General features: G+C 40.5%; 1 protein-coding gene across 1 annotated transcript in view; it reads left to right on the top strand.

Annotated features, from left to right (window-relative positions):
• Positions 1-4,868: 4,868 nt before the first annotated feature.
• Positions 4,869-15,355, top strand: part of LOC110378274 (mitogen-activated protein kinase kinase kinase 4) — a 65,186-nt gene continuing 54,699 nt past the window's right edge. The window contains exon 1 of the mRNA XM_064037915.1: positions 4,869-5,223. Within this exon, the coding sequence (XP_063893985.1) occupies positions 5,141-5,223 (83 nt within the window). The 5' untranslated portion in view covers positions 4,869-5,140. The remainder of the gene's footprint in view (positions 5,224-15,355) is intronic.

The raw sequence follows: 15,355 nt of genomic DNA, 5'->3' as shown, positions 1-15,355 counted from the left end.
TAGAATGTTTGCCAATATTCTAGGTATATTTCCGTCAAATTTAATAAGTTCGATTTTAGGTAAACGTGGTTGCGCGAATGGTTTCCGGCTTCCGGTTGCCTCCGATGAGATGGCGTCGCGGAACGGCAATGCGGCTTCACTTTTATCACACTGTAGGTTGATTTCTGCGACTTCGTTGACTGCGTAGTACATGTCGTCAAAGGCATCAACCGTTTTCATGTTTATGCTGTCTTGAGGATTCAAAGCTAGTTTTAACGAGTTTATTCCGTTCGTGAAATTTATGTATTCATGTCGCAAGTCGTCAATACGTCTATAGGTACCATGGGCGTAGCCACACTGGGGCAAGCTGGGGCACTTCCCCCACCCTGGGCCCTGGCTCTGACCTATAAGGTGTCTGATTAAACAATGTTTTTTTTACTAACTCTAACTAACAACATCAACAATCATATGTAATATCCGTAAGTTATTGCACAAAAAAAAATTTCGACTTTGAAAAGAGCGCGATCGAAACAAAATGCACGCTCGAGTTCCCGAACGTGCGCGGTGCGCGCGTCATTTGAAAGCGAGCCATATTCCCTAAAAGAAAAGGTGCTATGTGGCGTAGCGACACGAGCCGTCCATCTAATCCAAAAAATAATGCATTGAAGGAGATGTGATCAAAATTTCGGAAATGCAATTTTGTATTTGTTTTCATGTACGACCAGGGGCACGATTCTCCTAATTTTACTTAAGCAACATACGATTCACGTTCGACTGCAATCCAATCCCGAAACGTATGTGGCATTCCGCTATTTTTTCTTTGAAATAAACGTTTTTATCCTTTTCTGTCATTCAATAATGAATCATTTTGTCTGCAAATGATTAACTATTGCAATATGATTGTAGAGCAAACTACCGTATAGACCAAAATCACCAAAATAGCAGACCAATCGCAAACCAATCAAATGTCAATCGAATACGATTGGTCTTTTATTAGTAGCAGAATGCCCGATATGGTTAAAACTGCTATTACGATCATATTGCGATTCGATTTCTATTCGATTTTGACATTATTAACTTAGGAGAATCGGGCCCCTGTACAATAGAACGATCGTTTAGCACAGTGGTTCTTAACCGGTGGTCCGCGGACCACTGGTGGTCCCTGGAGGCATTCTAAGTGGTTCGCGAAGCTTAGCTGCGCGACGTTGCTATACGTTATCTAACTTTATTTTTATTGACTTGTCTATGCGAGCGACGGGGTTTTCATATAGACGTAAATCGGGTGTGTCTTACCTAGTCCCCCCATTCATGAAAATGTATATTTGGGCGACATTTTACGTAGTTTTTGGTTTTAAGTGTTAAAAAATAATTAAAATTTCGCGCTCGCTTCGCTCTCGTATTCAGAAACTATATTGTTTTTGTGTTTGTCAAGAAACAAAAAGTTAAGTACGTTTGGGCTAAATTTTGCGTAATATTTGGTTTAAGTCCGATAAAAATTTCACACTCGCTTCGCTCGCGTATTCAGAAACTACACTCAGCGGCACGGAATCTGGCCCAAGCACATTTGGGCCTTATATCCATTATTTAAATGAAAAATATGATTTTTTATTTTAAAATTGATTAATTTACTCATTTTCCAAGAGTAAATGACCACAAACAACAGAATTGTGAGGATGTTCATTAAGTTTAATTGAGTTAGAAAACAGAGTCCTTTACCGCAATAATCACCATAAACTTTTAAATTTAACATTTTGAACAAAACTGAAAGTTATCGAATTTTAATAACGGGTGTTTCTTCCTCTTGATCTGATGACTGCCTGCATACGATTTGGCATGCTCTGGATGATGGTTTTATCTCCACCTGGGAGATCTCCCCCCAGGTAGCTACCAGCGCGGTTTTCAGTTCACTGAGAGTCCGTGGTGGGATACGACTTGCTCGGACCTGTCTTTTAAGCATGTTCCAGACATGTTTTACAGGATTCATGGCTGGGTTTCTTGCAGGCCAGTCCAATTTTTGAATACCGACCTCGAACAAGTAATCGGTTATGCAAAGAGCTGTGTGAGGTCGAGCATTGTCCTACAGTATACGAAATTCTTCACTTCCTATGAATCCCTGACAGGTTAAAACATGATTTTGAAGGATCTCTTCAATGTACCGCATTGTTGTCAGACAACTTTCGACAGCCAATAATTCAGTACGGGCTTCTGAACTTATGCCTCGCCAAACCAAGATGTACCCACCATGAAAACTAACTGTTTGCTTGGTAGTGGTGCGAAGAAACCATTCTTTCCGCTTTCTCCATTCACGTTCACGACCGTCTGGGGCTCTTAAGGCGACTCTGCATTCATCGGTTCATAAAATTTTACTCCATGGGTCATGCGTCCAATTTGCATGTTCTCTTGTAAACCTAAGTCTGGCTACGCGATGGTGCGGGAGAAGTTCCGGGCCTCGAGTTGATCTTCGAGCACGCAGATCCCGTTCCTCCGTCCTTCTTCTTATTACGCACTTACGGACGTTGACTTCTCTTGCTGTTTGCAAAGGCTGGCGTATCTCTAACGCAGTGAGAAACCGATTTTTCATTTATGCACGTACGATAAATCGGTCGTCGGGCGCCGACGAACACCTTACACCCACTTTTTGGTCTTCTTGTGTAAAGGACAGTCTGGTCATACATTTTCTATGCATATCTTTAACTTGTACGCGGTGCACTTAAAGTTTCGACCATCTTCCGCAGTGACCGCCCTAGACGTCTTAGCATCACTACTTGAGCAACTTGAGCTGCAGTAAGGGTAATTTTCAGATCAAATTGTGAAAAAAAGAGAAACAAAAAACGATCATAATCATTATTTTTTTTTGTAAAGTGCTTAGTACTTCGGCAATTTCTATCTGAATTTTAACTTAACTTTCTGCTTTGTGTTCCGACAACGGAATCTGTTTCTAGTGTTATAAAAGTTAAACAGACACACATTTTTCTGTATTCTAATTAACAATTACAAAAGGACTGACAATATGCCATATGAAATTAGAATATACAACAGCTATCTGGGCTGATATCTACTTGGGATTGTTTGGGCCAAATTCCGTGCCGCTGAGTGTATATGCCCTTATTTTTGCATTTGTCAACAAACTAAAAGTTAAGTACGTTTGGGCTAAATTTTACGTAATATTTGGTTTAAGTCCGATGAAAATTTCGCGCTCGCTTCGCTCGCGTATTCAGAAACTATGTATATGCCCTTGCTTTTGGCTTTTGTCCTGTGTGTGATTGTTTATTTTGTGTCCCTGGAAATATAAACCTCTCAAATGAAGAGATTAACAAGTTTGATATTAACGGCTCAAGATACAAAAAATCGGAGGGCCCCCGCCCTCCCCCGGGGGATAGGTTGACTGCTGCCCCACCCTGAGCCCAAAGCTGGCTACGCCCATGATAGGTACCTACTCTTAAAAGGGCCTAACTTGGACTTATCGGATGTTATTTGAAGAGATAAATCGAATAAAATTTAAATCTCACGAAATACGTAGGTACTCACGTTGAGTGACGAGAAGTTTGAGTTTAGTTTCTTTGCTATCCATTTTGTATTGTTTAGAATTCAATGACTTAAAATGGACAACTAAATACTTTTACGTAATAATTGAGTCGTAGGTTACACGATTTGAACCAAGCACACTCAACAATTAGGTATATTATGCGGCTCAGAAGGCTCACTAAAAATGGTGTGACTTGAACGGTGCTTCGTTGACCGTAAGCCCTAGACCAATAGGTTTTTACAGATCTATCCAGGTTGTAAACCTGGACGAGATTTTCTGTGAGAGGTTTATGGAAAGCTGCACACAGGACCGATGGGAAATAGGAATTAGTAGGTACTTACAAAGTTCCGCCGGTTGCTGCAACTTGATCCACTCACACAGCACACAGATCACTTGTACACATATTATTTATAGTATGATGGGCGCCCAGTAACTCCCTGCAAGGGTTGTTGACTAGTTTAAGAAGTTTATTGAAGTTTACACATAGTTTTTGATTTTAATTTGCGGCGCGTTATGGCGGCCGGCCTCGCGTTTTTTGGCACTCGCGCGAAAATTTTTTGCATTGATGGTGGCGCCACGTCTTGCTTGGTGAGTGGCAGTTTTTGGAACTAGGATGCTACTGCTCCACCTGCGTCTTAACGCGTTAAATTTTGGCATTACGCAGATGTGGCCAACGTTTTAATGTCAATTTATACTAATGGCAATATAAATAGCATTAAACGTTAAGCGATAACTCGGGTGTCGGTTTTTTGGACGCATCAAAGGGTTTTAGTGCGTAGCTTAGAGCGCTAAGTGATGTTGGCTACATTAATGCCATCTCATTGCACGCATGCAAGGACGAGTGTAGATACTTTGTTTAAGCGGTAACTGCATTTTACGAGCACGATAATGGAATGGTCAAATGAGAAAGCTTTAGTTTTTAGAATTATTTTGTGTATCTGAGTTTAAACTCTTTAATGTGTGTTAACGCGTTACTTCATGAGGGATTAACTCTTTGCGTAAGTGTAGCCAACACGCATTTTTAATGCAATAAGTAACGTGTAGTTGGCCATTGACATTAACGTTAACGCTAACGCAGGTGGAGCAGGAGCAGGAGAGGGAAATGGAAGGAACAAGGAATGCATGCAAGCTCAAAGTTGATGGAGCCTTTTCTCAATAACTAAAATAAAAGCGTTAAAAAATGACGTTCCAGATTTTTTTATTACACACGTAAAAAACAATTTAATAGAATAGAATAGAAGTTAACTTCGAAATAATAAATGAATTATTTTACTTTTGTTATGTTTAATTATCTGCATTTCTAATAAAAACAAATTATCAAAACATGACATTTGACACTTGCGTAATTTTGACACTATCCATCTGTCCTGTCCGACTAATTCTGTCAGTCGCGTGATAAGACGTGTGATCGGACGCTCGGTTATATTGTAATTTTTTTATTCAAATACCGGTTCTTTACTAACAAAATTGATGTATAAACATGTCATATACTTTAAACCACGTATCTAAGCAGTGTTGTGCAAATTTTGTGGGTGATTAAGGTAGTTTTGTGAGGTAGAACAAGTGACTATGTTTTGGTGAATCGCGGGAACCGTGTTTTGTCTGAAGAATCCAAGTTTTCGTGATTGAATTAAAATGGGGGATTCTACAGACAGTGATTGGAAGAAGAGTATGGGGTTCCCGATAAACTACAACTCGGACAGCTCCGATGATGATTTGTAAGTGTTAATTTAATTATGAAGACGGTAAATGCGCCGAACTTATACCCTTTTGTGTACAATTTAAATATCCGTCATCATTCGAAAGCGATTATCAATGATTATGAATCTCACATCATTTTGGTCAGAATTACTTATAATATTTACTTAATATACTCTGTTGTTAGCTTATTTTCTTACATGGATCCAACATGAATATTAATTGTACACCATATTTGTTTACGTATACGTACATATAAATGATTGTTATATCATACTGGTGTTATACATCTATTACTATATCAGTTTACACAATGATTTGCTTCAATGAAGGGCAACTCAAGGATTTGCTAGCACAACTGGTGAACAATACAATTTCTTAGTTTTCCTATTATTTCTTTACCTACTAAAAGTACTTAGTAATACTGCATTATTACTAAAACAAAATACATACCTACAGTATAAAATATGAGTGTACAAAAACCACATGAATGCAAACAAAACATTAGGTACATTTACAGTTCTATATTTTTTACATTTTAAAGGTCAGAGAACTTTGAAATCTGTTGTATTTACCTACTTTAAAAAGGTTTATTTCAACCCTTTTCTTAAATTGTCTTTTTGTAAATATCAATATTCTTATTGAACCAACCATGAGGACCAGCTGCGATTTGCACATCTTTGGCAGTTGTTACAGGTAGTCAGAAGACAAGAGTCTTACACCCAGTCTTACCAAGGGGTTGCCTGTAATACATTGCTTGCATGCATTTGGTTAGACTGGAATCAAATCAAGCCTAAAATAGTTAGGAAAATCTAGGTAAATAAAGATAGTCGACAAATAAATAATATCTGAATATAGAACTTCCTCCTTTTTGTCAAAAAAACAAGCATGTGGCTGTTGAAATCTGTAACAATATTGCGACAATATTCTCAACTAAGCACACATACACTTCTAATTTACTACCTGATTACTTTCATAAAACCACTCAACGTTACAAAGCTATTTCATGGACATTGATGCCTGTTAAGCTAGATTAACTTATCAGCGAGCACCTATCATTGTTATCACGCTACGCTTGAACCTACGCATTTGAACGGTAATGTGATATTAAATGAGAAAACAAACAAATGCATCTAGACGGCCGTGGCAGGAAAACTAATGTAATAAATAAAACTTTTTATTTTGGATAACTTATTTATGGGCGATTCTCTGTAAGCTCGTAATCGGCTGTCCGGACCGATTTTTTCAATAAATAGTTTAATTCTTATTTAAAAAATCATATTTTATGAAACTTTAACCTTTAAGCTTCACGGGCCCTTTGTTTTTATAACCATAATTACTTTAATTTTTTTTCTATACGTTTTAGAAGCTCGAAAAATACAGTCCCCTGGCTGTCCCTTTCACTGCATTCACACCTAGAAATGCGATTTCCGAAAAACTTGATGAAACTACTTTCACTTAGCAGTTAAGAGCGCTATTACAAAATCGAATCGCTCAGGTTTAGGTAAATTAGACGATAGCCGGCAGCACTTGCGCGCGTGTGCGTCTAGCGAAATACGCAACGCACACCTGCGGACCGCCACGCGGCACAAACAAACTTGAGACTTTGCCACTTTTTTTCCGAAATAGTTTATTGGTTTTATAGTTTATGAAATATTATTTGTACTGATGAATTTTATAACCTAGAATAGCTCGATTGAGTTACAATAAACAAATAATCGTTTACAATTTTTAAATTATTTAATCGACAACCAAACTTTTCACCATGTTTATCAATTAGGTATAAGTAATTGATTTATAAAAAAACTAAAATCTATAATTCGTCTTCCATGTATTGTATCTTCATTTTCCTGCAACAATAAAAACTAGGAATGTAAATAGTTTATTAAAACAAATATGTCTGTCACCAGTGACAAAAAATACTTCTCATATTATTTGTACTTGTATCCGATTGAGTCTGATAATCTGAATTAAATATGTTTTCATTATCCTGCAAGAATCAAAGATATCCAATAATATTATTATGCAACAGCGAAACTAACGACGATGACATTTACGTACATATTTCTATATAACCAACATCAAAAAAAGAGAACCCAATCTATAACATTTTCGCATTAGAATATCATGGGCTAATACTTATGTATATTACATTTGAATCAGATCATTATAACTAATAAATAAATTAAAAACTCACTAGTATCAAAACGTGTTAGATGCGTAGGTTGCGCTATATTTTTCGAACTCCGGCGAGTTTACGCGGCGCAACAGCGAGCGATACGTCCCTCCTCGGTAAGCGCCTGGCGCTGACTAAAGTTGAACGCCGCGCGTCACAAGATTTATATTGATTCTTTGCATTGCAAACAAAAATTATTTTAAAATATTGTTTTACTTTTAAATAGACCAATTTTTTTTTTCAAGCTTTATAACAATACCACCTTAATTATTAAATGTTTTTTATTTGAATTTGGATTATACTTTCATAGATAAAAAATATAGTTTTGTACGGAAAATTGTCAGTAACTCTCAGTTTTATAGAATTATTTTTGGTGTATTACTGTATGAATTGTAATAAATTGGTGTAAGCAAGCACAAGTACAAGATATAGTTGTATCTTGAACATTTTTATAAATGGTTAAATTGCTATATCCTCGGAGTACTGAAGCATCAAAAGATCCCCAAAAGCAACATTTTATGAAACATCCTTTGCAGAGACAAAGATTTTTCTGATGTACGTAGACAAATTAAAATATTTATTGAAAACAGCCCCAAGATAAATGATCAAACTTTCTTAATCTTATTTTTGTTTTTTTTTTGTGACTATATCCAAAGCATAATGACGCATCAAAACTCGTATAAAACTCGAAAATTTGTGATAGCCCTCTTAATATCACAAACAAAAATAATGAAATTATATTATTTTCGTAAAACAAGCACTCATTACAACTTTATTCATTTTAATAAACTCCTGTAAACTTTGTCCTGAGAATTTTAATACAGTCCCCTGCCAAAAATTTAAATCAATATTAAAAAAAAACTATAATATTTTACAATCGTTTTATTAGTGCAACGAAATGCAATTGTTGTGAAGTTGGCAAACTTATCAAATGCGGTAACGATACGCCATTCTGTTTAGTGTTAGAGCGTCATTTGTGAGGCGAACAAGCGTTTGGGCCGCTACCACACACAGGCCTCTGGTAAATAATTGTATGTAATTTAATTACTTAAATTATCTCTATTTATAGTTAATTGTTACATTATTTGTGCCTTAATTGATCGGTAGGTTCTTAAAAAACTATAAGACATCGGTTTCATAAATATTGTGAAATCTAACTGAAATACACAGTCCTCTGGCAACAGTCCTTTGTCAAAAAACGCAACAGGGGACTGTTTAACAAAACAGGGGACTGTGTATTCTGCGTATTGGTTTAATAGTTTTCATGAATTGTTTGTGTAAATTTATTCGCTAGTCTCTTTTATTAATTTAAGAATCAAACTATCATTGCATCGCATTATTTTCCTTTATGAACTTGAATTATATTACACAGGCTGATCGAACGCACGTGATATGGCTCCTAAAAAGAAGAAGCTATCCCGAGAGGAATTTCTACAAAAAAAGAGAGAAGCAGAGCGGCAAGAGCGACTGCCCTATCTGACCTCCACAACTCAGTTACCCGTGCAACCGACTTTTTTTAATGACGCTAAAAATCATCAAATGACCCCTCCCGCTGCGGGTCAGAAGCGGTGAGGGAGTGTCAGACTTTTACTGACTAAAAATCCGTCGTGTTCCGTCGTAGGCCTTTAATGTACCAGGGCCGTGGTAACTCTTTCGTAAAGTCCCGCAGCCCCAGAGGCCCTATGCCCTGCTGGGCCTCGCTAGGGTTGCTGACATCAACTTGAGGAGCGCGTGGAACTACGCACGCCACCGACACGGGTCTGTTGTCTAAAAAGACGCAGGAACGATGAACCATCTGAACTCATCGCCCACAGACCCAGGCCTACGGTGGCCGGGAGTCGTCTCGCGCAACCCGGCGCCCGTGGTGACTACCTGGTCCAGCCGGGATGAGAGATGCGAACTCTCTGTCGTTCCGCCGCCTACTTCTCGAGCATGACTGCTTCGCAGAAGGAGGCGACGGCAACCCATTCCTCTCGCCCCGGACCATGGCATGAACCAGGGCCGGACGCCCTCGACGAGGATCCTGCGCTGTCCTTCCCATGCAGGGCACTCCTGGACTGTGAGGTCCATCGTGTCCTCGAAACTGTCCGCACAGTGGTGACACCCGGGCGCCACCTCAGGACCGATTCGATACTTCCCAAAACAACCGTGTCCGGTGAGGACCTGCGTTATGCGGTAAATGAGGGCGCCGTGACTCCTCCCGAGCCACTCCTCAAAGAGGTCCCCGCTATGGTGGCGTGCCCTAACCCTGTACCCCTTAGTTCGACTGGTGTTAGACTTACTGGCTTCTGACTACCCGTAACGACTGCCAAGGATGTTCAATAACAGCCGAGACCTACAGTCTAACGTGCCATCCGAAACACAGTCTCTGGTGAAAAGTTGCATTGGTACTTGCCTGACCTGGAATCGAAGCCGCGCCCTCATAATTGACAAGTTGGTTTTTTACCCACGAGGTCCACCACGACTTTTTCGCCGGCGACGTCATTGGTAAGCAGTTGAAAGAAATGGGTTATCAAACCAAACGCTCAAAATGGCGAAACACGTCTTTGTATAGTTCACAGCCACATAGACATGAAGCTTAGCGCTCTTCATACTGCTAACATATTAACTTACAACAATCACCACCAGGAGTTGCTGGAAGATCTATGTTGCGACGTATCAAGATCTATGTCGTGTCATGCTTGCGGTAATAAAAACCCGAAATATATGGCTTTTGATCATAGAAAAGTCATAAAATGTGGGTTTCTGTTCACATTCAAAACAGTCCCCTGATGCCTCAAACAGTCCCCTGTCATGATTTTTTGGAAAATCGCTAATAACTCGGAAAATAGGTACAAATTCAGTGGGCCTCCTTGTCTAACTAAATAAAAAGTTAATTTTCTTTGGCATAGGACTAGGTTTTTTGTCAAATTAAAAAAAAAATTGCCAGGACAGAATTTGTATGGAGCTGAACGAGCTTACAGAGAATCGCCCTTATACAGACATGATGGTTTTGTGAGTAACAAGTTTTGATTTTTTTAAGCACACTCATGACCACTTTTGCACAGATCTTCGGAACTATTTATTAAGTTATTGTAAGATTGTAACCATTGTATCCTCCTTTCGAAAAACACACATATTCCTCAACATCATCACAATTTAATTTTTGTATTTATGTATTATAAAAACAAATAGGCAGTGCCTCAATATAAAACACTGGTTGTCAGCTGCATTCTTTTAGAACTGGCAGCCTACCCCAACATAGTTGGTAAAAGGCCATGCAGTTGATGAATTGGTCATTAAGCATAATGAATAGAGTTAACAATTGCATGTCTTAAAGTGTTTGTGTCTGGTTTCAGCCATGCCTGACTGATTAAGAAGAATGTAAGTAGGCGTTAAATGTAGGCAGATCTGCACTAAAATTGTACACTTAATGCTAAAAACATTATGAGTCATTCATTCATGACTTTTGTGAGTGACTTAGTGCAAAAATTTGATAACCGTTAATGTGATTTTCATGCTTTTTCATTTCCCAGACCTGTCATAGATAGTGACGATGGACTGGTGTTACTTTTTGAGTACTTGTCTGTACTTGTGCATGGCTTTGAATTTTATTGTACAATAGGTGTAATAATTCTATCTAGGTAAATAAGGCTTGTTCAGCATTTTTCTCGGTTAGTGATAGTGCGTTGTAAAGCTGAGCTTAAACTTATCTCACACAAATGACACCCATTCATAAAGTATGTCTTTGCACTCGCAGGCATGAGTTGTAATTATCTTATTTTAAAGTTTATTCACGCATAATACTGTCTTCACTTCTTAGAGACGTCAACAAGTTTATTATAAAAAAGATAATTCAGAAGTAGATAGGTATCTAATGCCGAACGCCAAGTGACGCCAGTCAGTCTGCATAGAATTCTTAGAAAATTAGTTTTGGTGCCATAAAATACAAACCCTAACTTATTTATTAGGTACCTAATAATCATTGCCCTAGCCACAATTTTTCAGAAACATTTCGCAGCATTCCGATCTCTGAAAATGACCAACATGATATAGATAGACAGAAGGTTGTTTAGGTACAAAATCCTACACTTGTCTTTGATTTGTAATAATGAACCGCGAAGCCGGGGAAGCCCCACAATGACCTACCATAATGAACACTTCCTTCCATTGCGAGTGAGGGTCGACTCTTTGTGACGTCAAAGTTTTGTGCCAACGATGGTCAGATGAACATTTAGGTACCTACCTATCTGCATATTTGTATATTGTTGTCAAAAACCTCGTGTTCTGCAATTCTAGGTAGTTGACGTATTTTAAGTCTGAATTTAGTATACCTAGGTAGTGTTTGTTGTTGTCCAGTTGCCGTTTTTTAAGGTAAAACCAAAATAAATGGATTCTGCTCAAATCATCTCTGCAAATTAGCTACCTACCTAGGTATATTGCAGTGGCGAGGCGTCCCTATAAGCCGATTCCCATCGGCTTCCCTTTCGAATTTCAAGAAAGAAGCATAGGTATAAGTTATAATATAGGTATAGATATAATTAATATAATCATTTAAACCACACAATTTAAATATGTAGGTATAACAAAACGCCTACCACCGTAAAAAAAATTGTCTATAAATTACTTGAAACATTTTGCTCCTACTAAACAAGCCGCGGCTTCCTCGTCCATACAAAACTACGCTTGCGCGACGTCATCCACGCCGCGCCACGCGATGTTCGCAAACTATGGGCGAGCGGTAACCCGGCTCACGGAGCGGCTTCCACCAATCAAAACTCGCGAGTGAACGAGAAAGAACGCGTCAAGAGTAGAGTAGCTATATCTGTCTACGCGCGAGTGACAGCGCTTAGAGCTCTCAAATATGTAAACAAACAAATCAGACAAATTCACTCTCATTGTTCTTATTTTGTTTTAGATAATACCATTAACAATTTTTTCTTTGTATTACTTAACTGAATTTATTGTATCATTTGGAAATGACATAGTTCGTGTGTGTACAATATTTTATGTTAGTTTAAGTGTTTTAGTTACATTACGTCAACATAGATGGCGTTGTGCATTTTTATGCAAATCCTGAATCGCGGTGTTAAGATTCCCCGCGATTTAATGACCATACTTGGGAATTTATATTTTTTTATATTCATAGCAGTTGGCAGTATCATTACTCCCTACTTATCGTCGCGATCGCACTGTGACCTGATACTCAGTCCAAGTACAGTGTGCGTAGTGAAAATAGAGAGACCTACGTAGAAATGAGTCATTTTGATACGTAGACAGTTTGCATCAGGTTTCTTTTTAGTGTACCTACTTTTAAAACTTGACTGGGATAGCATTTATCGCATTAGATTGTTTTCCGACAGATTAGTTGCTTTATGAAGGAACCTATTTTTCAAGGTTAAGTTTTGAGAATAAAAACGTGTTTTAAAACTCGGGCACGCCCGCCGTACGGGTGAATTACCTACCTATATTACGTCAGTATTAAAATTACTTACGTCCTGACGGATTTATGAAACATATACCTACGATAAATCTGTGGTGTTAAGGCAAAAGGGGATGAGTCAAAAAACACAACTTTTCACCAGGGGCTAATCAAAAAAATGCGTGTTTGTTTTGTAATAAAAATGCAGTTTAATCAAAAGTGTATAGAAATAATTAACACAACTCTGTTTTAATTTTCATTTATTAATTTAGTCGTCTTTTATATGTACCCGAAAAATATTTTTATTTCTTAATTATTAAAATAATTGACATATCTCCTTTTTCCGTAACACGGTAAAAATTAAAAATAAAATCCTAGAACGACTCGTCTCTTTATTTGCTATTATTATTTACGTATATACCTTTTTTTTTGGCAGGGGGGAAATCCTCATGGACTTCCCTCCACCTGGGGTCGGTGGAGGGGGTGTGCCAAACTCTTACCGGCTAAAAACCCACCCAGTGTTGCCTTCAATTACCTATTGTCGAGGGCACGGGTATCGCCAAAGCATTCTTCCGCACCCCCGACAGGTATTGGCCCCCCAGATGTTCAAAGGCGGGCCCCGTCAACCTCTGTGGCCGTCACCCAGCGTCCACAGCAAACTCCACTAAGAGATGCGCGCACAACACAACGCCACCGTCTCGAGGCCTGTTTCTGATCGGACGACAGACGCCCCTAGTCTGTCGCCCGCAGGCCGCGCCCTATGGTGGCCGGAGATTAGTCATTCTGCGACGTCCTCCACGTCTGCTGCGGGCGGGGAGAGAGGAAGCAGCTTCTCTCTCCCTTTCCGCCGCCTCCTTTCAAACCATCACATCCTCACAAAAGGATGCGACGGCGTTCCATCCATCTTCGCTGCCGACCATGCAGGACACGACAGCCGGCAGCGAAAGACTTCCCGCAGCGTCTACTGCTGCCGCTAGGTCACGGCGCTGCGTTGCCCCAGATGCCACAGTGGTGGCATTCAGGCGTGGGCTCCCGACCGATGCGACACAGGAACTTTCCGAAACACCCATGTCCGGTAAGGACCTGTGTCAGCCGGAAGCTGAGGGCGCCGTGGCGTCCCTCCAGCCACTCCTTCAGTATGGGCCTTACCGCCGCGAGAGCGGCGTGCCATGCCGTGGGTCGCGCAAGTCGCTGCTCCCATTCCGCAATGAGGTCTTGGCGGAGCTCTGAACTGCGCAACTCAACTTGCCAAGGCACGAGGCGCTTGGCCCACCCCACTGCTTCCTCGCGCCATGTATAGAGGTGACGCGAGGGCTGTCGGTCTCGATCCGGCTAGGAGGCATGCAGCTTCGAAGGAGATCGTGCGGTATCCTCTTATAACCCTGATGGCCATCGCTCGCTGTGGTCTTCGCAGCACTGGAAGGTTGCGGGCCGTCAGGGTGCTCGCCCACACTGGCGCGGCGTAAAGCGCCATCGCCCGCACGACCCCCATATAGAGCCTCCGGCAGGAGGTATTGGGTCACCTGAGGTTGGGCAACAAGCGTGAGAGCGCTAAAGCTGCGACGAACAACCGAGGAGCGAGCCGCTGGAAGTGTGGCCCGAAGTCCCAACGACTTTCGAAAACGAGTCCCAGGTATTTCATTGTCGGCTCCACAGCGATGGTAACCCCTCCCACCACGATACTGGACCCCGGAGGTGGCTTCTTCCTTGGCCCATGGAAGCAAAGGGCCTCGGATTTGTGCAAGGCCACTTCGAGGCCAAGACCTACCCACGACCTGCGCGACACTGGCTGTGGCCCGAATGGCCGCCTGCCGGTACGTCTACCCATGTGCTGTGACTAGCGTGTCGTCAGCGTAGCATATCACGCTGATATCCAATCGTAGCCAATGTTCCACAGGAGAGGGCCAAGAACCGACCCCTGAGGAAGAGATGTTCTGACGAACCCATCCTTCTCGATCCAGGTACACGACAGCTCTTTCGGATAAATAGGCCCCGATTATGCGACGGAGGTACCCTGGCACTCCATGATAACGGAGCGCCTCCTTTATGATATTCCAGGGCAGGGTGTTGAACGCGTTAGCGATGTCATGCGACACCGCCGAAACCACCTCGCCCCGGTCGACTGCTTCCTCCGCCAGGACCGCCAGAACCCTCACGCGTATGCGTGGAGGAAGCAGTATAGCGTCAACTGTTGAACGCCCTTTACGGAAACCATACTGGTTGTCCTCCAGATCCGAATCAGCTCATAATTTAAAGGTTTTAAATTCATCATACTTACGTTAAATCGAATTTGTTAATCCTATTCATTTCTGTAGGTTTAACACTCAAATTACCCACGTAAACCATAATTTTAGGATTTTTTGCACCGTTGCACTAGTAAAAAGACGTCAACTTCGCGCGCGAAATGCAACTAACGCGGAACGACGAATATGAATTTAGGCACAAGTCGACTTATCTCATTATACCTAATTTTATAAGTAAAGGATCACGTATGCAATAAGAAGATAACTAGACAAAACTCCTTTTTACTTTTTAGGTTTTGCTATTTATGACTAGACTCGTATTTTTTATTGGA

The sequence above is a fragment of the Helicoverpa armigera genome, chromosome 14, assembly GCF_030705265.1.
Source record: "Helicoverpa armigera isolate CAAS_96S chromosome 14, ASM3070526v1, whole genome shotgun sequence".
NCBI lineage: Eukaryota > Metazoa > Arthropoda > Insecta > Lepidoptera > Noctuidae > Helicoverpa > Helicoverpa armigera.
Note: the sequence above shows the minus strand (reverse complement) of the source record. Positions and strands in the feature narration are given on the sequence as shown.